At 42.2% G+C, this 27651-nt stretch overlaps 1 protein-coding gene and 1 long non-coding RNA gene across 5 annotated transcripts in view; both read left to right on the top strand.

Annotated features, from left to right (window-relative positions):
* The window catches only part of SLC9A8 (solute carrier family 9 member A8), a 62120-nt gene that overhangs the window by 29526 nt on the left and 4943 nt on the right, over nt 1-27651 (top strand). For 2 of the 4 annotated variants that reach the window (XM_083744379.1, XM_083744380.1), the window contains exons 4-12: nt 3575-3633; nt 7169-7252; nt 8749-8850; nt 13469-13503; nt 14807-14950; nt 15796-15934; nt 18066-18171; nt 22844-22960; nt 25274-25356. In XM_083744379.1, the coding sequence (XP_083600505.1) occupies nt 3575-3633; nt 7169-7252; nt 8749-8850; nt 13469-13503; nt 14807-14950; nt 15796-15934; nt 18066-18171; nt 22844-22960; nt 25274-25356 (869 nt within the window). The remainder of the gene's footprint in view (nt 1-3574; nt 3634-7168; nt 7253-8748; nt 8851-13468; nt 13504-14806; nt 14951-15795; nt 15935-18065; nt 18172-22843; nt 22961-25273; nt 25357-27651) is intronic. The other 2 variants (XM_083744381.1, XM_083744382.1) reach the window with 1 other exon arrangement.
* Nucleotides 25365-27260, top strand: LOC310847270. The gene is made up of 2 exons (XR_014565747.1): nt 25365-26826; nt 26874-27260. It is a non-coding gene; the product is annotated as an uncharacterized lncRNA (long non-coding RNA).

Raw genomic sequence — 27651 nt, 5'->3', positions numbered from 1 at the left:
GCGGTTCTAAGAGGGTTTTTTATACAGCAAAACAGCTATAGGAAGAAAGTAAGGGAACAAAAGAAAGAAGAAACTCTTAACCAGATAAAAGAGTGCGAGAAAAAATTAATAGTAAACCCGAAGGACGAACAAAATAGGCAAACAATTAAACTGTTACAATCGCAATACTCAATGTTAACAAACCAGGAAATAGAATGGAAAATTAAAGCAATGAAGCAAAAATATTTTGAGTCAGCTAACAAAACGGGTAAATTACTAGCATGGCAGCTGAGAAGGAGGCAAGAGCAAAGAGTAATAAACAAGATAAAAGTTGAAGAACATCTAATTGAAGACCCAAAAGAGATAAAGGAGAACTTTCTGAAATATTATGAGAAGTTGTATAAAAAAGAAGATGAGGAAATAACTCAAATAGAAAAATACCTAGAAGATTATAGCGGGAAGACCATAACGGAGGAAGAAAAAATTCAATTAAATAACCCTGTAAAAATAGAAGACATTCAGGAAGCAATAAAGAAGATGAAACCAGGGAAAGCGCCGGGACCGGATGGATTATCAGTTAAATATTATAAAGCATTAGAGAACCAATTAACCCCAGTCCTTTGTGACATCATGAATAAGATATTAAAAGAAGGGAAAATACCAGAGTCTTGGAGAGAGGCCTATATAACGATGATCCCCAAACCAGATATGGACAAACTGAACCTTAAGAATTACAGACCCATTTCATTATTAAATAATGATTATAAAATATTTGCGGAGGTGTTGGCAAACAGGCTCAAGAAATGCCTAGTGAAATTAATACATAAAGATCAGGTAGGATTTCTTCCAAATAGGCAACTTAGAGATAACGTAAGGCATGCCATAAATATAATTGAGTACTTGGAACGAAAGAGCGAGATACCCGCAGCGCTGATCTTTGTTGATGCTGAAAAGGCATTTGATAATGTCTCTTGGCAGTTCCTACAGAAGAGCATGGAAAAAGCGGGGCTAGAGGGCGAGTTCATGAACGGAATAAAAGCGATATATTCGAAACAATTGGCGAAACTAATAATAAATAACAACCTAACAAACTCATTTAAAATAGAAAAAGGAACTAGACAAGGATGCCCTCTATCCCCGCTCTTATTTATTATGGCGCTAGAGGCAATTACAAATAAAATAAGAGCTACATCAGAGATCCAAGGGATTAAACTAGGAACAAAAGAGTATAAGCTAAAAGCGTACGCGGACGACCTGATGCTGTCACTGGAAAGTCCACAAGAAAGTGTGGGCAAGGCCTTGGAGATGCTAGAAGAATTTGGTAAGGTATCTGGCTTTAAATTAAATAAGGGGAAGACTAAAATACTGACGAAGAATTTGGGCAAAGAGGAAAATGAAAAATTAGAATCACAATATGGAATTAAAGTGGCAAAAAAAATAAAATACTTAGGAATCTGGCTAACTAATAAAAATATAAATTTGATACAAGATAATTATCTTACGACATGGAAACAAATAAAGAAAGACCTGGATACCTGGAGTAGAGTGAAACTTTCATGGACGGGAAGGATGGCCGCAATAAAAATGAACTTACTTCCAAGAATGCTGTATCTCTTTCAAAACATACCAGTGATTAGAGGATCCAAACTTTTCACAGAATGGCAAAGAACTATCTCAAAATTTATATGGCAAGGAAAAAGGCCAAGAATTAGGTTCAAACTTTTAACAGATGGGAAAGAGAGAGGGGGATTTTCGGTACCCAACTTGAAATTATATTTTGAGGCAGCCTGTCTTTGTTGGATTAGGGATTGGATTAATTTGGAAAACTCCGACTTGTTGGATCTTGAGGGGTTTGACAATAGGTTTAGCTGGCATTTCTATTTATGGCAAAATAAAGGAAAATCACATAAAGGATTCACAAGTCACATCGTTAGGGGCTCTCTCTATGAAGTCTGGGAGAAAAACAAAAAGCTCCTAGAAGAAAAAACACCCTGGTGGCTTTCGCCAGTTGACATTTCAACGATTAAAAAAGTAAATATGGAAGGAAAAAGACTTACCTATGAAGATTTATTAATAAGATCAGAAAACAGATGGAAGATGAGAACATATGAAGAGCTGAAAGGTAATTTAACAAGTTGGCTACAATTCCACGAAATAAATGCAATATGGACAGATCACAAAAAAGTAGGGATGAATGAGAAGAAATCCAAATTCCAGACAGAAATAATTGAGGGTAATTGTAAGTTACTATCTAAAATGTACGACTTATTATTGGAGTGGGATACGAAAGACGAAGAAATAAAGGAAGTTATGACTAGATGGGCAATGGATCTGGGATATAACATAGACTATGATAAGTGGCGGAATTTATGGACTAACGGAATGAAATTCACAGCATGTGTAACACTAAGGGAAAACTTAGAAAAGATGATGTACAGGTGGTACATCACCCCGGCAAAACTGGGGAAGATGTACAAAACAGCTAGTAAGTCTTGTTGGAAATGTAAAACTAGAGAAGGTAATTTTTTCCACATGTGGTGGACAACTTGCAAAAATTTGTACAACTTGCAAAAATGACACAAAAAATTAGAAACCAAAAAAATACAAAGTTTACGAATGACTGGAAAAAATTCATGACCTACATTGAAGAGAACTATAAGAACATAAAAACCACAGCAGGATTGATTTAGATCTTATGATGTATAAGTCTATTATAATTAGTAACTGCAAGAGAAATAAATTATTTAATGTAAAAAGCCTGAAACCAGTAGGGATGGAAGTCAACAGGTGTACAAAGGAAGGATTAAAGTATCTAGAGATATAAAGAGACAATTGAACAAGCAAAGAAGTGTAAAAGGAAATAGTCATTATGTTTAGAAATCTGTTTTATTTTATTTTGATGTAATGGTTGTAACCGTTTTTCTTTTCGTGTTTTTGTTTTTTCGTGCTGTCATTGTTTTTCTTTTTGATCACTTAAGCAAAAATTAATAAAAAGAATTCACACAAAAAAAGAGAGAAGGCCCTCTGTCTGGTTCCCTGTAGCCTCACTTCTCGCAATGAGGGAACCGCCAGAAGGCCCTCGGCGCTGGATCTCAGTGTCCGGGCTGAACGATGGGGGTGGACCCCATGGTGTCAATATGCTGCCATTTATATCTTGCTATTATAGTCATGTTTTCGAACAGCTTAGTTCTCGATCCTTTTGGCTCCTGAACACTTCAAACCCAGAAGTGACTGTTTCGGTTTGCAAACTATTTTTGGAAGCCAAACGTCCAACGGGGCTTCCGCAGTTTCCGATTGGCTGCAGGAGCTTCCTTTGGTTTTGGAAGTCAAACAAACTTCCGTAACGGATTCCGTTTGACTTCCAAGGTATGACTGTATTTGCATGAAATGTATTATCATTGCCTGGATTGTGGAATTGTGTTTTGGGGCTGGGGTGGGCTGAGTCATAGTTGCGATGTGCACGGGATTGTGCTTTAGGCGAGGCGACACCACGCTAAATCTTTGTGCTCCCCATTCACACAAAACTGAGCACCTGAACACTCTGATGGATCAAAGCTTTTCATGTTTCACATTGTGTTTTTCTCTCTCCTTTTAGGTATCCTCATGGGAGCATTTATAAAAATTATAGAAGCTCAAAAGCTAGCCAACTGGAAGGTACTCCGACAACATTTTAAACATCTTGGTTTTTTTTACCATATCTTTTATGCTGCGCTTAATTTGAGCAAGTCAACGAAGTGCCACTTAGGTTCCTTGCTTTGTATCCCTGAAGCAGGACGGATCTTGCACTGGTCATCCCAGCCCAACAAAAGAAGCAGTAGCAACAGTGGCTGCCTGGGGCATCACCATTTAAGAAGCATTGGGCTAGTCCAGGGGACTCGGAAAGGGGAATGCAGTTGCCTGCGCCTACCCTCACCCCTGCCACACAGATTTTATCATTATGAGAGATGTGTGTCCCATTCCTAATAATTTTCTAGTTGCAGCTCATTTTCCTTCCCGCAGTTCAACAGTCTCCTCTCTTTCCCTCCCTCCCTCCTGCCCAGATGCAGGAGAGGATAGGAGGCAGGCAGCACAAGTTGTCACTTACGGTTCTGACATAGCTTAACTGGGCACTCTTCATCTCTAGCCAACCTGGAAATGCTGCTAAAAACGAACCAAATCAATGAATGAAAAATAAAATCCAGTAGCTAAAAACAGTCCAGCATGTTCCTTTAAGGCATATGCACTTAGGTTCAACCCTACCTGTTTTGGGCACACCAGCCACACCAGCGGGGACCGGCTGGTGCATCTGAACCAAGCAGGATTGAATTCTCTGTGCAACAGCCACGGCTTCGCATGACATCACGTTTGGTGCCACATAAGTCATAAGTTGTGGGGCAACTTGGCACGGTTTGGGGAAAACTGCCTCGGCGGGCCAAGTTTTGTCCATGGGCTGAACGTTTCCCACCCCTGCTTTAAGTACTGCCAGCTCCCAACCAGCCCCATGCTCTTTTATACCTTTAACTACTACTTTTTAAATCTCAGAAGCATCTCTTGGGCTTCAGTTTCCCCACTACAGGCTGCTGCAGTTACACAATGCTTTGACCCACTCCGTTTTTGTCTAGTTTCAGAAACAGCTAGGGAAGGAAGTTTGCATATAAACAGATCAGTGCTAATCTAAGTGTTGTCTGCTTTGCCTAACTGCAGCTCTCCAGAATCTCCCAAGAAATATTTTGTGGTCCTGTTACCTTAAACTGGAGGTGCTGGGGATCTTACTTGGAGCGGCAGACGTCATTACTTTATGGAATTGCCTTGCCACAGGATGTGGGGATGGCCTTTTTGATGGCTTTGGGAAGGGATTAAGAGGTGTTTAAAAGTGATTACTGTCTCCACCTCATTAATTACCTGGGGGTGGGCATTGTAAAAGGTGGGTGCTATAATAGAGTTTTTGACATTAGGGTTGGGATGGACACCCTGGTCCTTAATCCCAACTATATTAAAGTATTGGGTTTCTCTATTTTTATGGGCAACTTTCACTTCCCCCCTGGTGCAAAATAGCTCTTCACTGTGAAACAGGAAATAATCTGTCTAGACAATGAGATAATTCTCTCTACACCTATATCGCTATATCTCTTTATCTACCCTCCTTTTCCATCCATTTGATTCAATTCTCCAACCCACCTGTAATGGTTATATAACAATACCTAGTTGCTTAGATTTCTTTTTTAAGAATCATAATAAAAAATGTGGTCTACTTCAAATCACAAAATGTGTTCAGCTCTTTTTTAAAAAAGGGTTATCAGCACTTTACAAGCCTGATATTCAATTGGAATGACGGACTTTAAAAGTCAGCACTTAAAAAATCTGCAGCCCTATGTAATTTCCAATACAAATGTTGCACTTGTAAATATAAAATGTGGGAGAAAGCCATGAGAAATTGACAAAATGGTTTTGCTGATGTCAGCTTGCAGCATTTAAAAAACAGAAAGTGTGGCAAATGACTGTTTAAAACCAATTTGTCTGAGTTAAGCTTTCCCCCCCAACACCCACAATATGTGAGCTTTTAAGCTCCATCAATTATATTAATATCAGAGATTTGGAGGAAAAAGCAGCTGTTAGTCCTTCCTGCGTAGCTTTGTGAATCACTGAATCACTTAGTATTTGAGGATTTGACCTGGAGCCACAATTCTGAGTTTCAAAACGTCTTACTACACCTTCCTTGATTCCCCACTCTGCCCTAGAGCCACTATCTTGTCCTTCATTTTAACTATGGAGTGACTCTTTTTGACCCCTCTCTATTGACTAGTTCCTTTGCTGTTGCCTTTCTCCCTGGTGAGATCTCCACCTGTGCCTAGGTTACCTGTTTGGGCTACTGAGCCAACGCTGAAAACACTTGAGGTTTCAGTGTTGGACCATTATAGACTGTGTATTTTATGTAGCTGTTTCCCTTAGTGGGTTTGGGCAGAAAAAGGGGAAGCAGCCTTAGTATTGCTACTAGCTGACCTCTATGGCCCCTGAAGAATGAGTGTGAATCTGTTGCTTGGGTCATGCAGCCTCAGAGAGTTGGTTAGGGTGCCTCCGCAATTTTGTGTGTGGGAGGGGGGTGGTTCAGGCACATAAAGCTGGAACAATTAAAGTGGATTAAAGTACTCTGTCACTCTAGCACTACAAATCCACTTGAGAAAAGAAATCGATTTTTTGCGGTTAGGAAAGTGATGGAGAAATTTTGAACAGTGTGGGATGAATGGATGATGAAAGGGAAGACATATGAAGAAGCAAATCAGGATGAATGTTCATTGTTATATAATATCCCCACAAACAGATGCTAAGTAAAGATCAGATATAATCTAACGGGTCAGAATGTACACTCTTTCTTTAGTGTTTGTCAGAGAAAGGGAAATCTCTTAGCTCTGGACCAAGAAGTGACCATGCTGCTTTATAGTCCATTATAGTTCACCAATAAAATGCCATTAAGAGTATTCCCAGCTGATGGTAGGTGTCGTGACTGGGCTTTAGGAAAGGGGTGGTACCTGTGGATTGTAAAACGTAGCATTTAAGATTTCTTGGTCAAAGCAAGCCTTTTGAAACATGCTTACTTTCTATAAGGAACCAGTGCAGATGCTGAGCTACAAGAACAATGTATTTCCTGTATCTCATCTCTGCCTGGAATTTCTGCACCTGTTGTGGCCTCCACACTGTGGAAGGAGGACTTTCCATAGTATGGAAGCCACCTTTGTCAATGTAGGGTGCATCTGTGACAATCAGTGATAGAACCCATCACAGTTCCACATCCATATTAAAGTTCCACTTATTACTGATTGCATTTCTGATTCTGAAAGCCAAAGATAAGAATGCTTCAGTATTTCCTATAGTGAAATGTAGTTTTTTGCGGCACAGTAGGCTCACTTTCCCTCGCTATTTATTTGGATGTAGCAATTCAAATTGTGCTTCCTTTTTTCAGCAGTTGAATGAAAGGCAATTTAAAGGTAATCCTGAGGATGTTTGCTGTCCTAAAGCCCCCTTTATGGTGGGTTTTGAGGTAGATTAATATAAAATTCCTTTCCTAGTGTATTTGTTTCTTAAAATATTCCCATTTTGGTAGACGCTTCAAAAAAGCTGGAGTTGGGTTTGTTTGTTCCAGATTTGCTATCCTTTTAATTACAAATTTTGAAATTTCCTTCTCATCTATCTTTTTGTCTACTGTATTTTACAGGAAGAAGAAATGTTTCGCCCAAATATGTTTTTTCTTCTTTTACTTCCACCAATTATATTTGAATCTGGGTATTCATTACACAAGGTGAGAAATCGTAGATCCTTTGTAGCTATGTTTGTGTTTTGGGCAGTGCTGTGATTACAGCTACATTGGAGTTGACAGGAGACATTCACTAAAATTTCATCATTTTATGTCAAGTGTTGGCTCACACATCACTTAGCTACTAAAGTGCTGGAAACTCTTGGGAAAGACAGAATGTTAATTTCTCATCATGGTACCTCAATGATGTGATGGGCCATTCATACATGTTTGAACCAGCCCTTAAGAGAAGAACTTGGGTGATCCTAATATTGAGGCTTGTATCTTTCATTACCATGCCTTCATTACTTATGCCTTGATAAAAAAGTCAAAACCAAAGAGCGTTCTAGTTCAGTCCTTTGTTGCAAGGCCTGACTATCTCCATGCCCAATACCAGCATTGCAGTCCACAAGATTCCACTAGATCCACTAAAGAAAGATTCCAACAGGGTAGAATTCCAGAGTGCTTCCTGAAGTAGGGGAAAGAGAGTACCTTAGTCTTGGTTCATCTGGCTCAAATGCATTTAATAATCATATCAGTACTGATCTGAGGAAAGGAAGTGCCAAGATTGTACCTCTTTGCCTCAGCTACACAGGTAGTTTGTTGGGCGAGGTGGGTGGCAACAATCTGTTCCACCAGCCAGTGATCTATTTCGTTTTGGAGTAAGCCCTGTTTCTGCACACTGATTGCTCTCATCAGGGTGGGGCATGTAAGTGCCCCAGCAGCTTTAAAACCAAACAGTTGTGAAAGCACTTGGTTCTTTGTTTGCTCTAATAGAATGAAAAAGTGTCTGCACTTTGCAATTAGCTTCTAAGAACATGAGATGCTAGGCCTTCCTAAAAGTCAGCGCCCCAGGTTCTGAAAGCCCTGTCTGCTAATCCTAGCCATGCATGGCTGAGCTCTGTTTACTTACTCATGGGCAAACACATTCTGTGCTTCTCCAGTACATTATTCTTTATGATTACTTCATGCGTTCAGAGGCTGAGCTTCCAGGTTCCAGATTCAGATAATAATAATAATTTATTATTTGTACCCCGCCCATCTGGCTGGGTTTCCCCAGCCACTCTGGGCGGTTTCCAACAAAGATGAAAGATACACTAAAATGTCACATATTAAAAGCTTCCCTGAACAGGGCTGCCTTCAGATGTCTTCTGAATGTCAGGTAGATGTTTATCGCTTTGACATCTGATGGGAGGGCGTTCCACTACCAAGAAGGCCCTCTGCCTGGTTCCCTGTAACTTGGCCTCTCGCAGTGAGGGAACCGCCAGAAGGCCCTCGGAGCTGGACCTCAGTGTCTGGGCAGAACGATGGGGGAGGAGATGCTCCTTCAGATATACTGGACCGAGGCCGTTTAGGGCTTTAAAGGTCAGCACCAACACTTTGAATTGTGCTCGGAAACGTACTGGGAGCCAATGTAGGTCTGAACCCAGATGATTCCTCACCCAGATTTAAGTCCTCTCTAAACTCACTATTGTTTGTTCCTCCCCTCCACCTGTTTTTAGGGCAACTTCTTTCAGAACATTGGCTCCATCACTCTGTTTTCTGTGATTGGGACAGCAATTTCGGCTTTCATTGTCGGTGGAGGAATTTACTTCTTGGGTCAGGTGAAGTCGCCTGAGTGCATGCTGTTTGTTGTGGTGTGAAATATTGGGCCGCTGCCAAGGGCTGGGTCCTTTGACCCACCCACATACAGGATTGTAGAAAGAAATGGCTGAAGACACAAGACTTTGTGGCACTGGAAAGATTGGCATCTCAGACACACAACTAGCAAGCAGACTTGGGTCAGCATAGTGTTTGGCTGTGATGACATTCGGGGTGCGGGGTTGGGCTGTTACTCTGGCTGATTTGTGAAGCAGATCCGTGTAATGTCAGACGCAACCTTCAGAAATCCACATTCCCTCTTGAATGTTGCATCATACCAGGATCAAAGTATCTTTGGTGATGTTGATCTAGGAATAGGGCCAAGCTGAATGACATGAGGGATTCAGAAACGAGAGAACTACCTTCCCACAGGGGCAAAAAGCAAGAGAGAAATATCCAGAAGTGCTGAGGAAATTCTTTTTTTAAAAAAAATACATTTATTTTTAGATAAATTTCATAGGTGTGTGTATACAGAAATTTTACAGTAACTTGTTGGCATATTAGAGTATTCCCTTCCTTTTCCTCTCGAACCCCACCCCCCACCTGGGCATTCATAGAATTATAGGATTATAGAATTGGAAGGGACCATGAGGGTCATCTAGTCCAACCCCCTGTAATGCAGGAATCTTTTGCCCAATGTGGGACTCGAACCCACAACCCTGAGATGAAGAGTTTCATGCTCTGCTGACTGATCAGAAGCACCTTCAACAAGTTATCATCTCCATTTTACACATTACAGGTACAGTGGTACCTCGGGTTACGAACAGTCTTGCTTACGAATGCTTCGGGTTACGAACTCAACAAACCTGGGAGTAGGTGTCCCGGGTTGCGAACTTTGCCCCAGGATACGAATGCAATCCACTTCCAGGGCCGCAGGAGGCCTATGTAGGGAATGCGTGCCTCAGGTTAAGAACACTTTGGGTTAAGAATGGACTTCTGGAACGAATTAAGTTTGTAACCCGAGGTACCACTGTATTCAGCTTTTCATGCTGACCATGTTGGTATTTTACATGAGGAAGAAACAGCTGGTGATGTTAGTTATACTCAGAGTAGGCTCACTGAAATCAATGGACCTAAGCCCATTGATTTCACTGAGCCTACGTATGACTAATGTTGTATACCACCCAGTAGTTGCTCCTCTGCCTTATGCTACTTTAAGCAGTTACTGTATTCTGAATTGCAGAGACTTTTAATAAATCCCAGTGCAAAGGGAAAGAAAGCAAATTTTTCACACTGGGGAACTCCTGGTAGTTAATTAAACCATAGCAGGGACTGAATCCTTACCTAGTATCATGGTTAAGTCAACCCTGCCCTAGACTATGGCATCCCAGAGGGCCATCGTACACAGAGGAGAAAGAGGGAGACTTTGCAATGTGTCCAGCAATCTTTGCAAGAGAGCCATTACAGTGGTACCTCGGGTTAAGTACTTAATTTGTTCCGGAGGTCCGTTCTTAACCTGAAACTGTTCTTAACCTGAAGCACCACTTTAGCTAATGGGGCCTCCTGCTGCTGCCGCATCGCTGGAGCACGATTTCTGTTCTCATCCTGAAGCAAAGTTCTTAACCCAAGGTACTATTTCTGGGTTAGTGGAGTCTATAACCTGAAGCGTATGTCGCCTGAAGCGTATGTAACCCAAGGTACCACTGTATAATTCAACTTTTCATATCACTTTCATGTTGTGTTTGCCAAAAAATAATCATCATAATATCGTTTCTGCCATTGAGGCACCCAGGGCAATGTATAAAATACTGTTACAACCATAAAGATAAAAATGTGGTATTTTACACCTTGAATAAAACCAATCATTGCAATGAAATGTCTATAAATTTACAATTGTAAGCCAAAGCTAACAAAATAAAATTCAGTTGGGACTGATGCAAGGTTATGCGCTTATGTAGGAAGAATCAGCTGCACAAAATTCAGCACCCCCTGCCTCTCCTCTCATGCTCCAGTCTAACTCATAGTTGTGGTGCCCCTGAGGCTCTGCACCCAGTGCAGCTGAACGGGTTTTGCGCTCCCCTAAATCTGCCTCTGCATGGTCTAGCTTATTCTTTTTTCTGAACGCAGGATCATGGTTTGTTTCATCCCAAACAGACCACAAGGGAAGCCACTTAGCGCTCGTTGTTTGAGTGAAACAAGGTTCGGGTAACACAAGCCAGACTATGGCTTCTTTCCCAGTAGGAGTGTAGAAGGAGTGTAGTGCTTGTGATTTCAGTGGCATAGCTTATTTTAACCACAATTTAATGTCGCAGGAGAACCAGCCTTTTTCAAGTGGTCAAACATCTTCCTTGCTTTTGCTCTTCAGATCTGTTTCTTGTATAAGAGCTTGCTTATATTATGAACATGGCAAAGTATGAGCAAGTAATTTGCTTGTTTTGCTTACGACTCATGCTTCTGCAAGCAAATGTGCTCTTTACTGTTGCCTTGCAGATATATTTTAATTAATTCGGATCTTCCCCCACCCCTCATTAAAAGTGTTGTATAACCTAAGTGGATAGCTTAGTCTTCTCATTTGAACCCCTTCACCGATCACAGCATTGTCGTATTCATTGTCCCATACCAAGTTTAAGTCTTGCATTTACCCAGACATGTTTCCCAATGAGGCAAATAGCAGTTTCAGGAGAGAGGATTTATTTTAGGAAAATTGTGTAGACAAAAGGTTTAAGCCCCTTCCCTCAGTGCTATTACCCTAATCTCCCTCCTGCCCTCAGTAGCTGCTTCTCTACTCCCCTTTTAAGGAAATACCAGGATACCTATTAATAGATTTCTTATGTCTTGTCCAGTTTGATTCCAAATGTACCAAGAAAACTGCCACCGCCCATTTTCGCACCCTGTAATTTATCATTCGTTGTAGTCAGCAGGGGACCAGTCCTTCTGTGGTCTTCTGATTCACCTCAGTAAAGCATCTCTTGACCACCTCATTCTCCATAGTCTGCTATGATCCATTTATTTCTGTTAGCATCCCACTCTCGTGCATTTTATGTTAGCTGTGATTCATGCAATGCAGGGGGTTGGACTAGATGACCCTTGGGGTCCCTTCCAACTCTACAGTTCTATGATTCTGTGCCATACTACATTTTATTCTATTTTCTGTTAAGCATGATGGCGATATATATCCTTCTGTGGCTCTCTTATTTTGTGCAATGTGCTCTAGGGAAGGGATGGGAAACCTCAGGCCCAGGTGCCAAATGCATCCTTCCAGGCCTCTGTATATGGCCCTTAGGACTCTACTCATGCCAGGCCCCCTTGGCCTTGCTCTGTGTCCACCTCAATAATGTGTACTTGAATGAGGTATAATTCTCCTGTTTGCCTAGATTGCCTAGTTTGTCAGCCTGTTTCCTCCTCCCCCCCCCCCGCCTCTCTCTGACACTTTCATGGTTAACTTCTGTCACACCCTTTGCTCCACCCACTTCTTGCCTCTGGCTCCTCCCACCATAGGCATGCAGCCTTCAGAAGGTTAGCCAAGAGGAAATATAGCTCTTGAGTTGGAAATGTTCCACCAACCCTTCTCTAGGTGTCAAAATAACACTTTGTCAGAAGCAAACCAGTTGTAAATCACACAGAGTTGGTGAAGTTAATTCTCTATTAGAAAAACTGCTCCTATGAAGCAGTTGCAGAGACTAAAGGTCCCCACCTTCCCACAGCTGCCTAAGTCTCCTCCTCTCCAGGGTTTTCCCTAGGCAATCTGAGACTGTGCCAGCATGCCTATCTTTGCTCTTCTTGCTTCATGCCTCTACTGGTCCTGGGAGACCAATGGGGAGCAAAGTTGATCACAGCAAGAGGAAGAGACCCCCATACTTCCTCACTAGCCTGATTCATATCTACCTCTTGGCCTCCCTCCTCTCCTGCTTCAGCTTATGATTCTGGACTTCTCTCTGCTACACACACTTCCTGTTCACTAAGCCCTGTTACCTCTTCATCTTCTGACACCTCCTCCTCCCAGGCTTCTCCCTCTGAGCACTCGTCTTCATCCCATCACCACTCCCCAGGCTCTGAGTCTTCTTCCTTTGGGGATTCCCTAGCTGATTCCCCCCACCATTCCGCTGCATCCAACCAGCCCATGACACATTCATTAGCATTTAACTTGTATGCATTGGAAAAAATTAAAAATTAAACAGAGGGCGGAAACGGGGTAGTTGTCCGGGAAAAGGGACTTTGTCAACCCCACCTGCTATTGCACCCAGTGTGTTTTGACAATTTTAGCTATAGACACATGTTGTGGGGTTACTGTACTGTCTAATACTATACCTGATCCTGTTTTGGTTCATTTTTTAAACAAAATTGCTGTAGCAAGCTGTGCTGCTTCCTTATACTTCTCTGAACAGTAAATTAAGATTCTGATCTGTAATGCCAAATAGTTATCTGGTCTTCAGTGTTCTCAGTCTTTTACAGAATCTGCTTTTCACACTATGGCAGTATATAAATTAATTAGGATGTATGAGCTGTGATGGTAAGTGTTCTCGTTTGTCAGAATTTTCTAGGATGCATGCCTCTTTCATGGCACAAAAATACAGGTTTTTTTAAAAGCACAAAAGTTTATTTTTTAAAAGTCTTCTGTTTTTGTTGCTTTCTCCCCTCTAGGCTGACGTTATTTATAAGCTCAACATGACCGACAGGTAAGCTTTTGGTAGAATCTGTGTCATTATCTATTATTTGTGCAAGAGATTCTCCAAAAGGATACCTCTTGATGAAATTGGTTCTTATTTGAAGAGCGGTTGGCAGATCCTCGAAAGGTGGGAACCCAACTGCCTGCAACCACAGCTCATTCCATGCTGATTCACTTCTTAACTATGGCTAATGTGGAAATTTGTGCCAGGAAGGGCAGGGGATGCAGGAGAAGGAGGACACAATTCTGTATCGAGCCCTTCCAGTCTATTAATTGTGGATAAGAAGTCACCTTAGTTTCATCTGCACCACTTTGTTCTGTATTAATTAATAACGTTTCAGTTGGCTTGTTATTAAGCATCACTTAATAGTGATGCTTTGTGTCTAAAGAGAAATGGCATGGGTAACCATTGCAAATACTGCTCCCTTAGGGAAAGTGGGGCATTTTCCCACTATCTCTAATCTACCCTCAACCAGCCCCCACTTGCATGCCTTCATACCTACAACCAATCCAAGGAGCAGGACTGCCTATCGACTTCTTCCTTCTTAAACTCTGTGTTACGCTTGTAGATCTCAGCAAAGAGGAGGGTGGAGACAAAACTAGAATTAGTTGGCAATGCCTGCCATTGCCTCAGGCTGCACCTGCTGTTGGTCTCCTTGCCTTCTGCCCTACCCTCCCGGGGGTACAAGCCACTACTGCTAAATATGAGGGACGCTTGATCAAAAATATGTACTTGCAAAAGCAGAAGTGCAACTGCTGAGAAATCTGAAAAGCAGGTGTAAATGATTTCTCAGCTTATGATGATCACTGGCGAGATAATGCCTGCTGGTTTTCACTCAGATTTGGCCAGTTAATGGGTAGCAGAACTTTCCCAGCTCTTCTTTCTTTGTTAACAGTGCCCTGTTCTTTAAAACCTAAACATTATTATTATTATTATTAGTAGTAGTAGTAGTAGTAGTAGTAGTAGTAGTACCCCACCCATCTGACTGGGTTGTTCCAGGATGCTCACAACCTTCATTTTGAATTAGTAACATGGTGAGAATCAGTTCAAAGTGGCACACAGACACACACATTTGATCTGGTTTATTTCACTTAACAGATTGATCAAAAGGATTTTGAAAAGGATATTGCCACTTAGTTTTTGGTAGCTGTTGTCTTCCAGTGTGAAAAGTCACTCCTGTTAAAACTGATTTATTTTTTTTAATCCATTGATGCATCCCAGGACTGCTCAGCGATGCTTATTATTACATGTACAGTAGCGTTAAATAGTTCATAAACAATGCTAACACTTTTGTTTATTCCTTTTTGTATAGCTTTGCTTTTGGCTCCCTGATCTCTGCTGTCGACCCAGTAGCTACCATTGCTATCTTTAATGCTCTCAATGTGGATCCTGTGCTTAACATGTTGGTCTTTGGGGAAAGTATTCTCAATGATGCTGTCTCAATTGTGTTAACAAAGTAAGTACATGCCATAATGTTCCTCTATGCTTATCAGGGAGTTGTGATTTTTGACTGCAATATTTTGCAGTCCCCCCCCCCCCCCACCATTTGCCTCTAGACAACATGTGAAATAGCCCTAGTCCCCAAGTGTACTTAGCTTTATGGCCTGATGCTTTGTTTATAATCCCAAGGGTCTCAGCCTTCCAGTTTTATTCACCCCCAATGTCCTGACCTGCCTTTTTCCTTTGATCCCTGCTTACACACAGAATGCTTCCCTCCCACGTTCTCACCTGCCTTGTTGATCAAAGGAAAGGGCACCTTTTTTTCCCGTAGATAATATTTTCCAAGGAGGCAGGATCTATCCAGCATTGTAACACACACACACACACACACACACACACACACACACACACACACAGAGAGAGAGAGAGAGAGAGAGAGAGAGAGAGAGAGTGTGTGTGTGTGTGTGTGTGTGTGTGTGGGCCTTCTGCTGGTGGGTTTATTCTTAAAAAGTGCATCTCCTCTGCTTAGACATATTCCCATCTATTTAGTTGCAGCGGGCATCTTCCTGGCTTATTTTGTACCATTGCTTAAGAGCATCACAAAAAGCGAAACTAGACTTCCAGATTATTGTTGTTTCTTCAGTAGAATTGTGTTTCCCCCTGGGGGGGATTGCATCAGCACTTGATTTAATGCCTCTTGACATTCTACTTGTTATATCACAGTAAAAGCATTTTAAGAGCAGTTTCAACAAAGAAATAGAGGTTGATGAGGTTTTTTTTATGGTGTGGAGCTTGCAAGTCATAAGATTCAAATATGTAGCCTCTTTCCTTGTCTTTTTTTTTTTTTTTAATTGTTCCCAGCACAGCAGAAGGCTTGACAAGAGAACATACGTCAGATGTGAGTGGATGGCAAACTTTTATGCAGGCCTTGGGTTACTTTCTGAAGATGTTCTTTGGTTCCGCAGCACTGGGCACTCTGACCGGCCTTATTTCTGCAGTAATATCCTTCGCTTTTAGGTAAAGTAAAGCAGATGCATAAAGCAGAATGCCTTTCCATTTTAATAATGACCCTCGGTCATGTTTCATATGGAGATGATCTTTTTTTAAAAAACAACAACAACCCAAAAACCTCAAAAGCCTTTTTGTTGGCATTCTGTTCCCTCTCTTCCATTTCGTTTTTAATTGTAGCAGTGCCAGTGGGCAGTGATTTTGGATCGCATTAAACCGTTGTATTTCTATGCAGCTCTCATTAAGGCATAAGCTACTGTATAAGCTCATCACACATACTAATAGAGGGGTATAAATATGCTGATTGTTTTCTGTGCTAGTCCTAATGCATTAATTCCATTTTCAGTAATGGGTCATTTTTGTTAGCATATGCTCCAGTTTTCATATGTATAAAACATCCCATAAACAGATTAGGGATTCTGCCCCACTTTTGCCCAATTTGGGGAAATTCTTCTGCCCAATTTGGGGAAATTCCTCCCCTCCCACTATAGCTTCATATGATTCAATGCTTAGTAAATTGTCCTTCAACTCTTGGGGGGGGGGTTAGGGGGAGGGGGGAGGGGAAGAGAAAGGGAAAGATTAATTGTGCATCATAGCCCCAAATGTATATATGGCTTGTTGGGCCATCATTCTCATTCATTAAGGATTTATGTAAAACTGAATTGGCTTTCCATACTAGCTTGAACTCCAGATTCCCTCCACTAGAGCCGCATCTAGGGTTGCAGAGATTGTGTCTCCTTTGTGCTGACATAGTCTTGCGATTTTAATGGTGCTTGACTTCACCTCCAACTGACTTCATCTTGCAAAGTCAGGGAAGTGCAGGTGGTATGTAATTCAACACCAGTTAAGCAGCTTCAAAAGATTTCTGGAGGGGAAAAAATGGAAAACAAGCTGGTGATTTCAAAATAGTGCAGTGCATGTATATTTCAAAGGCAGAGTATATTTTTAATGTAAATAAAGAAATAGGATAGATAGATAGATAGATAGATAGATAGATAGATAGATAGATATCAAACTTTAGCCAAAGGGTCTTTTTCATGTCATTCCTAATGCAAACACTGAATGGGGTTGTTTTGTAAAATTAAACCTTTGTGGTTGAGCTGGGTTGGTGGGAAGATGACCTTTTCATCTTTTGATCATTGACAACTGATAACAGAAGAACAAAAATGAGGAGGCAAGTAGTTCAGTTTCCCTTTTATTAAATTTTTCCATTTCAAAAAGTAGTACCTTAGCTCTGGAGCATAATAATGTGTTAAGGCAAAAGGCATACAGCTGAGTGATTTGGATGAAAAATGCATGTTTCTGGGTCACAGGCTTTCTAATAATTTTATTTATTTAGGTAAAGCATTTATTATACTGTCCTTCCCCAAACTGATTCCAGTGTAGTTTGCAAGGTGAAAAACACAGGGGGATATCCTACTAAGTCATATTCGCAGTAGATCCACTGAAATTAATGGACAAATCCTTGCTTTCACCTTTTGGCGAATGAGGAGAAAGCTTAGCCAGCCACTTGTCCCAGTTCGGACAACATGCTAGGGCAAACCTTGGCTTAGTGCCACGTGGCATCAAAAAGGACCAGTGATCTCCACTCCAGGAGCCTGGACAGTTGTGCGATGTTGATAAACCGTGATTTGGCCTAGTGTGTTGTGCAAACCAGGCATTTGTATGCAGAGTGGACCTGCCCTGCTTCTTGGAGCCTTTAAAATTTGATTCTTCCAACAGAGCATCACCACATGGCAGGAAAACAGCACCTGTTGTTCTATCTGAAACTATATCAGGCATAGCCTATGTGGTGCCCTCCAGATGATGTTGGATTACAACTCCCACCATCCATGATCATTGGTCATGTTTGCTGGGGCTGATGGGACTTGGATATCTGGAGTGTACAACATTTCCTGCCCCTACACTATACAGCATGGAGAGAAGAATACAAGAACTCTGCTTTGCACAGGGTATTTCTCATGGGTCCTATATATTGGTTCACTATGGGACCTCCACCCCCAGCCCTCTTGTTCTCCTCTGGTCAAAAAAGAACTGTTTTTCTATTTGTCCCATTTTCCTGCTCCCGTATCTTTCTTAAGATTTTCCTGCTCCTATATTTTGCTTAACTCTTTGATATTAACGTGCTGAAGCATATTGATTTACGGAAAACTCCTTCCCTGGAGTTTGGAATGATGATCATCTTTGCTTATCTTCCCTACGGACTTGCAGAAGGCATTTCTCTCTCAGGTAAGTTGCAAAACGAATAAGCCCAAGGCCTCTTGAGATTGTCAAAAAGATTTACAGTCTGTTGGGATCGTCAGAACTTTCTGCTTCTTTGACATATTTCTTGTCCACAATTTTCTGCAAAGGCTGTAGAGATCATGTGCCAAATTTGTGCTACAGAATCTTCAGTAGACTCTGCGTCCGCTATGTTGCATCCAAATAAAAAGCTCTTCTGCTACTTTTGGAGGTTGCTTGAGCTCTAGTACATTTTGTAGAGAAACTCCACAATGTGGGAAATTCACTGTTTCAGATCAGTGCATGCTTTTGTTCTACCCCAGTAGCTCAGGGTAGAAGGTATTACCTTACCAAGACTAATGCTTGGTTTATTTGTGTCCTGGAACCCAACCTGTAATCTGAGACTGAAAGTGAGGGGATGGATAGTGGGTTTAAATCCCCAACACATCTAAACCTGGTGTTGCTCTGAGTTACTTTTACCCAGGGGAAGGAACAAGGTGGGGTGTGTACTCAGGCTGTACATTCTAGGTACACTCATCCTGTACACTCAGGCTGTACATTCTAGGTAGAAGAAAGAACAGCTGCACAAGAGCCATGCGTCGTATGAAGTTGATACTCAGGTAGTACAGTCATACCTTGGGTTGAATATGCTTCATGTTGAGCGTGTTTGAGTTGTGCTCCGTGGCAACCCAGAAGTAACGGAGCGCGCTACTTCCGGGTTTCGCCACATGTGCAGACACTCAAAGTGACGTCACATGCATGCGCAGAAGCGGTGAAAAGCGACACGCGCGTGCGCAGATGTGCTGTCGCTAGTTAGGTTTGCTTCTGGATGCGAACGGGGCTCCGGAAAAAGATTCCGTTTGCATCCCGAGGTACCACTGTACAGTGGTACCTCAGGTTACATACACTTCAGGTTACATACACTTCAGGTTACAGACTCCGCTAACCTAGAAATAGTGCTTCAGGTTAAGAACTTTGCTTCAGGATGAGAACAGAAATCATGCTCCAGCGGCCCAGCGGCAGCAGGAGGTCCCATTAGCTAAAGTGGTGCTTCAGATTAAGAACAGTTTCAGGTTAAGAACGGACCTCCGGAATGAATTAAGTTCTTAACCCGAGGTACCACTGTATAAATAAAGTTCTTGGTTGAACTTAGTCATGTCTATAGGAAGAGAAGAAGAGGAAGTTCCCTCCTTATTGATGGATCTAAGCCTGCTTTGTAGTCGGTTCCAACACTTTTTGCTCATAATGTAACCCGTGTGGTTACATTAGTCCCAAGGCTAATGCTACATTAGCACCAACAAGGGTGCTTCAGGAAACCCAGGTCCCTTTCCAGAGTCTGATATAATGGAACTTGGAACACAATCTCCTGTTTTTAACACCATTCCTACTCTCCTCCACACCCCTGCCCCCGCCACCAAATAAGGGATCTTGAATTAAGACTTGGAAGGAAATGCATGTTTAATCATCATGAAACGTAATGTAAGGAGCCTAAGTGCTCTTCTAAAGCATCTGGGGGGTTGTGACTTGACATAAGTCCATTTGCATTTATTATATTCACAGGTGGGTGCGTATGAAATATTACAGTCAAATAGTGGTGGTTTCTGCATATAGAATTTGAAACATTCTCCCTCATTCTTTCTGCAAATACTTAAGAAAACTCCCATTTGATTTGCCACAATTTTATAGTTCTTATTATTACATTTCTTTCCATCTTTCCTCCAAGAAGCTCAAAGATGGCACATACAGTTCTCAATGGCTGTTGAGAGTTTTATCCTCTCAACAGTCCTGTGAGGTAGGCTAGGCTGAGAAACAATGATTGGCCCAGGCTCACCCAGTGAGCTTCATGTTTGAGTGGGGATTCGAACCCTGGTTGCCCACATCCTAGTCTAACGCTCTAACCTCTGCACCATGGTGGCTCTCTGATGTGTCTGTTCCATCTAAGCCTGCCTGCTATTCATCTCAAACATCAGAGCTTGAAATCCATCTTGCTTTACATGTAAGAGGTGCCCTATTCCTTCCCTTTCTGGTTGTTCCTTTATGATTCCATAGGAGACATGATGGACGACTGCTAACAGCTTACACAGTGAATCTAATTCATCTAAGGCAGACATGAAGCAGCTCTTTTGATTACCACTTCCATTCCACTTATGATGGCAACACTTGTGTATTGGCACATACAATTTAGAGTGGATTTTCAAGCTCTTCCCCATCCTGTTGTTGTTGTTTAGTCATTTAGTCATGTCTGACTCTTCGTGACCCCATGGACCAGAGCACGCCAGGCACTCCTGTCTTCCACTGCCTCCCGCAGTTTGGTCAAACTCATGCTGGTAGCTTCAAGAACACTATCCAACCATCTCGTCCTCTGTCGTCCCCTTCTCCTTGTGCCCTCCATCTTTCCCAACATCAGGGTCTTTTCCAGGGAGTCTTCTCTTCTCATGAGGTGGCCAAAGTATTGGAGTCTCAGCTTCAGGATCTGTCCTTCCAGTGAGCACTCAGGGCTGATTTCCTTCCGAATGGATAGGTTTGATCTTCTTGCAGTCCATGGGACTCTCAAGAGTCTCCTCCAGCACCATAATTCAAATGCATCAATTCTTTGGCGATCAGCCTTCTTTAAAAACCTCCCCATCCTAAGGCGACCCCAATGATCCCATGCTTACCCTTCTGTAGCAGTGCATCCCAGATGAAATCTGGGAAACCGTGGAACTATTAATAATTAGAAATTTGGAGCCCATTCAGTGATTTAATAAACACTTAATGAAGTGTTAGGAATTACATTGGGCAAATTGAGTTATTACGTAACTGAGCATTTTTAAAAAATCAGCCAAGGGATTATGGAAACACTGAGGTTTACTGAGCCTGTCAGCTACTATCAGATCACTATCTGTGTTCTAATGCTGCAGGGGCTTGGCCCCTTTTTGTGCCTGTAGCCCAGTCCTGATTGCATAGGAAGTTTTTCATTTCCTTTGTGCAAGCACATGCACATCTGAGTGAAATTCCTCAGAGCTTGGTAAATGCTGTCTAGTGGAGTTTGGTGACGTGTCATGTGTGATCTCACTTTCGTGGATGGTACATGCGGTGATTTCCCTACTGGAAAATATCTCAGCCTGCCTCCTCCAGCTCTGTGAATACATAGAAAGTACACAGGGACTTTGAATCAATGGGCTTAGCTTTAAAACCATAGTTCACGATCTTCGGTGTACTTTCAGATGGCCTCTGAGACCACAGTCACAATTGGGGAGGGGGGATGCCAAAGAATCATGGCTTTAGCTATGTTCAACCCACTTTTCTGTCTGCTTGAAAAAATAAATTTAAAAAATCAGTTCCGTAGAAGCTTGAATGAGCTCACCTGCTGAATCGTTGGCAAGATGCCTTTAGTTTGATAAATCACAAGTTATGCAGTAAATCTTATATAAATTTTGTTTTAAAAATTGAAATATTAAAAAAAAAATAGTCTCTCAAAACTAAGTTACTAAGAAGCATCAACTCAAAAAAAAAAAAATTGGGCTTCTGTAATTATAGTAGACTCCAACCTTGGCTCAAAGTCCCAAACTACATACATATATACGTACATAGAATCAGAGCTGGAAGGGACCCTATGGATCATCTAGTCCAACCCCCTGCAATGCCAGAAAATGCACCCATACGGGGATCAAACCTGTGACCTTGGCATTATCAGCCCCATGCTCTAACCAATTTTGCTGACCGGCAAGGCTATAATGCTCAAAGTAACTTGCTCTGAGCCATATTCTTTTCCATTCCAGCTCAACCAACTTGTAGCCAAACCTTACCAGTCCTTTAAACTGCTTTTGCTAAAGAAAGTACCAAGTTAATAGTGCTTTCTGGGTTTCAGTGGGCTTTCACCCAGGAAACCTTGTGCCACAATAAATGTGCACTTCAGATTCTGCCCCTCCCACCCCCTGAGCTGACTTACTAACTGCATTGAAGGGTGAGAATATTGTTGACGATGAAAGCAGTATATTCACAGACTGTCCAGCGTTATCTGCTATCCCAGAAAATATTTTATTTCCTTCTTGGTTTCTTGCAAGCTTTCCCCCCTGAAATCTGGGCAGCGCATGCTGTGGAAGGACAGATGGTGCCGTTTCCTGGCCTGTAGATGTTTTGATTTATAGCTCTTCTACCCCTAAGGCAGAAAACATGTGGATTCAGCCTCTCATACGGTGATGCAGCTCGGTAGCCCGATCCAAAGTGCTTTAGGAGCTCCAGCACAAACCTGAGGCTCCGTCATGAGCAGGGACTGCCTCCCATTAATCTCAAAGATGCCTAAACATCAGCATCCATCCTCCGAGCTGTCTCCAGTTTTGAAAAGAATAAGGAAGCCCTTGCATATATAGGAGCTTCTGTGCTTTTAGAGCTCATAAAAATGTCCTTTAAGCCTGACAGTGACAAGTTTGGCTATGTTTGCCCAGGTTGAACCAGATGATTGAGGCGCCTTTGGCAGCTGGCCAAACTAATTGTACAATGTCGATGCAACAACTTACACCCAAAGGTGGAGTAGGGCTCACTTCCTGATTTATTTTCCCTGTTCCGTTTTCTGCATCACAGAGCAGTGTTGATGTTTTGCTAATTGGTCTGGGATGAGCAAGAGCTGGGGGGAGATTTGTAAGGTTATGCATTGATACGTGAAATAATATTTATCTGATTTGTGCTGCTGTTTCTCCAGGTATCATGGCTATCTTGTTCTCTGGCATCGTGATGTCTCACTACACTCACCATAACCTCTCGCCGGTTACGCAGATCCTAATGCAGCAGACACTGAGGACCGTTGCTTTCATGTGTGGTATATGCTGTCTTCTTCTTGGTCTCCTTAATCTGAACTTCAGCTATTCAAACAATTCCTGATTATCTAGACACTCATGTAGCTCTCGTGTAGCTATAGACTGGCTTGCCATTATTATTACAGTCGTGCATTGGAAGTCAAATGGAATCCATTCTGGAAGTCCGTTTGACTTCCAAAATGTTCGGCTTCCAAAGAACGTTCACAAACCAGAGCACTCACTTCCGGGTTTGCGGCGTTCGGAAGCCAAAACGTCTCAGTACCAAAGTGTTTGGGATCCAAGGTATGACTGTATTATTATTATTATTATTATTATTATTATTATTAATCATTTATATGCTGCCCATCTGACTGAGTTACCCCAGCCACTGGGCAGCTTCCAACAAACTGAAACTCAATAGAGCATCAGACATTAAAAACCCCTGACCAGGGAATTGTTTTTCACATTTTTATCCTGCCATGGAGCTCAGGGCAGTGTGGTTAGGAGTTATTTTGCACAGCATGATGTGTGAGAGGCAGTGTGACCTAGTGGTTGGAGTGCTGGACTAGGACTCGAGAGGCCAGGGTTCAAATCCACACTCAGCCATGAAGCTCAAGGGGTGGCCTTGAAGAAGTCACTCACTGTCTCTCATCCTAACCTACCTCGCAGGGTTGTTGTTAGGATCAAATGGCAAGGAAGAAAACCCTGCGCCCTACCTTGAGCAAGTAGCAGTGGTTTCAAGTTATCATAAGAGTCTCACTGGATCTAAGGGATGTGAACCTGCGGCCCTCCAGATGTTGTTGGACTCCAACTCCCATCAGCCCCCACCAGCATGACTAGGAATGATGGGAGTCGGAGTCCAGCAACATCTGAAAAATCACACATTCTCCATCCCTGATCTAGTTCAATGTCTTGGACATCACTGGGTATCCAGTGGGTATCCACTGGGTATCACGCCTCTGCTGTTGTCCCTCAGCACCTGCTAATCGCCTCCCCTGCCTGTGAACCTGGACACTTAAGATACCTTGGGTAGCAGCTGCTGCCAGAACGATCACATCTGAATTCATCTACGCACCGTTTAAAGCCATTCAGAGACATGAATTATAGGCAGAGAGAGAAGGAGAGAGAGAAATGTTCCTGTAGCCAGGGGAGTATCTCTTCCACACATTTCCGATTTACTAATACGGAGTCTGCCAAGCAGTCTAAAGTCACCTTTACTGCCAAACAAGATAAAATGTGCAGTAAATCTTTTTCTCTCCCTCATCCTCCAGGCTCTGGCTAAGACTTGCCACAAGATTGATAACAAAATAGATCTCTTTGACTCTTTTCCCCCTCTAGGGTATTTTTAGATTTAGGAGATGCAACATGCCTACATTGCTGTTAAAAGCTTTTGGATATAAAGAAACTTTTTTTTTGGGGGGGGGGGACCTGTAACAAATGAATACCAAAGAATATAAAGTGACTAAAAAAGTATTCTCTGCATAGCCCATCCTTTCTGATATTGCCTTATTTTAGCCATTTTTGTTTGTCATTTTAAGTGGGGATTACATTATTGTTATTATCACCATCACATTTATGTCATACTTTTTAATCCAAGGAGCTCTGGGTGGTGCACATTATTTTATCCTCACAATAACCCTGTGAGGTAGGTTAGTCCGAGAGACAAATGATTGGCCCGAGATCAGCTAGTGAGCTTCATGGCTGAGCCCTCTTCTCACTGGTCCTAGTTCAACACTTTTAATTGCTAAACACATTCATTAATTTTAAGCACATGCAGTTGTCTACTCCTGATCAACTAGTTACGTGAGCCCAAATGTAAGGCTCTTTGTGTCAGTACATCCAAAGTATAATCCATTTGCTCTCATCTGTTTTTCTGCTGTCCCTGCTCTCTCTCACGGTTTTCATACAGGTAGAATATACATACAAGGTCTTTAATTATTAGGTCCGGTGGGTTGCTGTTGCTTTTGTTCACCAGTTCAGTGTATGCTCCCCCAACTTAGAACATAAAAGGAGATACAGCCCAATTTTAGAGCTTTCTGCAAAGGAAGCAGAAGAGGAAACTTCTACTCCCTGTTTCCTCTTCTACTGCCTTTAAGAAGAAAATAGAAAATATCAGGGTGTCATGAATGCTTTTTCCCATTTCTCTTTACAACACTATTCCAGCTGCCTGTTCATTTATGCAGCTGCATACTTATCAAGCGGTCCTTTTAAGAATTCCCCACACCGTTCAGGCCACAGTAATTCAGTGCTAATAAACTGCAGCATCAAAGGGTCATGCATGTGGTTTTGCATTATCCAGCCTGGTTGACTGTTCGTCTCTGTTTTTTCTCTTTCAGAAACATGCGTTTTTGCATTTCTAGGCCTATCAATATTTAGCTTTCCTCACAAGTTTGAAATGTCCTTTGTCATCTGGTGCATAGTAAGTACTTTCTTAAGGGATAAACATTCAGGCTTTTTTTAAGAGAGGTGTTGTGTTGAGCTCCTTTGGTGCTGTTTCAAAGAACCCCCAAATTTTAATGGTTCCATTTTCTGATAAGTTATGAACCCACTGAATAGCCATTGTGGTTTTATTTTTTAAAAAAGGTTCTCTTTTGCAGAATAGGAATAATGGCGAAGCATTCTTGGTGACTGCGCTTAGGGGCACCATGTCAAAAGCCTGAGACAGAGCTTTTCAAAAGTTCTATCTTGGTCAAAGTTCTCAAGGGTCTGTAATTTTGGTGTATATTCTGTTTATAGTATATTTATCTGGGTATATGTGAAAAATCCAGAAATGCAAGTCTCAAGAACAGGGTGAATAAGAAAGTTAAGTAAATTAACAATCACACTCTGGAGTTGTGGGATTTTGTTATAATTTAGAAATGTCCACCCTAATGAAATCCCATCGACTTTTAGTGGCTGTGCTCTTGAGTTAGCAGAGCTCTGTGAATAGATCAGATTAACAAACAGGTTTTTGAAGTCTGCTTAAAGGTTTGTTTGGTCGAGGCCACCCTCACGTCCGTGGAGGGGGAGTCCCATAATCTGAAGGCCTTTTCTGTGGTGGTTCCTCGGTTTATGGAACTGCTATTTGTCAGAATAGAATTTAGCAGACTAACAGAAACCTACAATTTACTCTTTGGGGAGGGGGGAGGATTTGGATGGGGCTCTGTCCTCTACCCTCACAAGCTGATACCTCTGGCCCTAACTGTTCCTCTATGAAAAAATTCATCACACACCACCGCTCTTTTACCAACCTCTAAGAGGCTTCAGCAGGAGCCAGGGTGGGGCTCTGGGTTAAGAGCCTCACTACGAGGCTGGGAGAGCAGCTTGAACAGCACATTGCTACTAGCACTATATCATGGCCCTGATTTTGACGCACTGCTTGCCTTTTTCCTGAGCCCTTCATTGACCCTCCGCTTCCTGGGGCATGGACCTTGCGCTGCCCCTTGGTTTGCTTTTTCCCTGAGCCCTTATTGGAGCAAATAACTTGCCTGGAATTGGACCTTGGAACAGCCTTGGACATTCCTGCCTTGCACAAATCCCCTGCAACCAGGGACCCAGCAAGGGCAAGACATTGTAACTTGTCCAGTCCCGCATCCTGTTTCCAGCATTGGCCTGCTGGGTGCCTCCATAATAAGCTTGCAAGCACAGCAAAGCAGTGATGGCTACCTTGTTTTGCCCCCTCGCCCCATGTCTGCTACTGGAGAGATACTTCCTTTGTCCATTTCGCTCTCTGGAGGCCTTGGGAGCTAGGCAGTTGCTTCTCTTTCAAAACAAAAGGTGCACAACTCAGAACACGACATATTCTTCTGCAGTGGTTGTGCAAGAAACCCATAGCTCTTGCCTAAGCTCTGACAATGTATAGTCACGATTACTTAATATGCACTCTGCTCCCTTGCATATTTCCTTGGAAGTGTCCCTTTTTATTTAGAACTGCTTTATTTCCAAGTAAATGTGGAGATTATTGGCTGCCTGCTCCATCTCATAGTCAGAAATAGTTAAGAGTGACAGAATGATGGATTCCCCTCCCTGCTTTCAGTGGGCAATTTAAAGAGAATAGTCTACAGCAGGGACTGCTGCTAGCAGGGAGTGTTATTCTGTCACTGTTGAACAGTGAAATGCCAGGGGGAGGAGTATATGAATGATCTTTGAATTGTAGAGTTGGAAGGGACCATAAGCTCATCCAGTCCAACCCCCTGCAGTGCAGGAATCTCAGCTAAAGCATCCATGACTGATGCCCATCCAACCTCTGCTTAAAAACCTCCAAGGAAGGAGAGTCCACCACCTCCCAGAGGAGACTGTTCCACAGATAAGTGTGTGTGTGTGTGTACGCGCACAAACACACAAGAATATATATACCTACTTTTAGGACAATATGGGAAGGTTGACTTTTGATGGGGTATAACTGAGAAATAAAAAAAAATACATTATTCTTTTACATATATCACACACATTATTGTAACCTATATCATGAGCTACACCCCACTCCCCTTTTTAAAGGAATAGTTTTCATTATCCCTTTAGTTGGGGCAGTGAGCTTCTTATTTCCATGGATGCAATTCTTCCTTTTCCCGCCCAGCCCCTAAATATGTTCTGTGTTTCCCCCTGACCCTTTTGAGCAGATTTGGGAAGGGCACAGGGCATACGCAGGGACAGGAGAGGGAAGCACTTCCTTGGCAGAAGAGCTGGTGTATAATGGGTTATTTGTGACTCTTGATTGTCAGCTGATCTGAGGAGC

This window comes from Podarcis gaigeae (genome assembly GCF_964106915.1).
Source record: "Podarcis gaigeae genome assembly, chromosome: 6".
NCBI classification, from domain to species: domain Eukaryota; kingdom Metazoa; phylum Chordata; class Lepidosauria; order Squamata; family Lacertidae; genus Podarcis; species Podarcis gaigeae.
The sequence above is the reverse complement of the archived record's forward strand: the minus strand, read 5'-3'. Positions and strand labels throughout refer to the sequence as shown.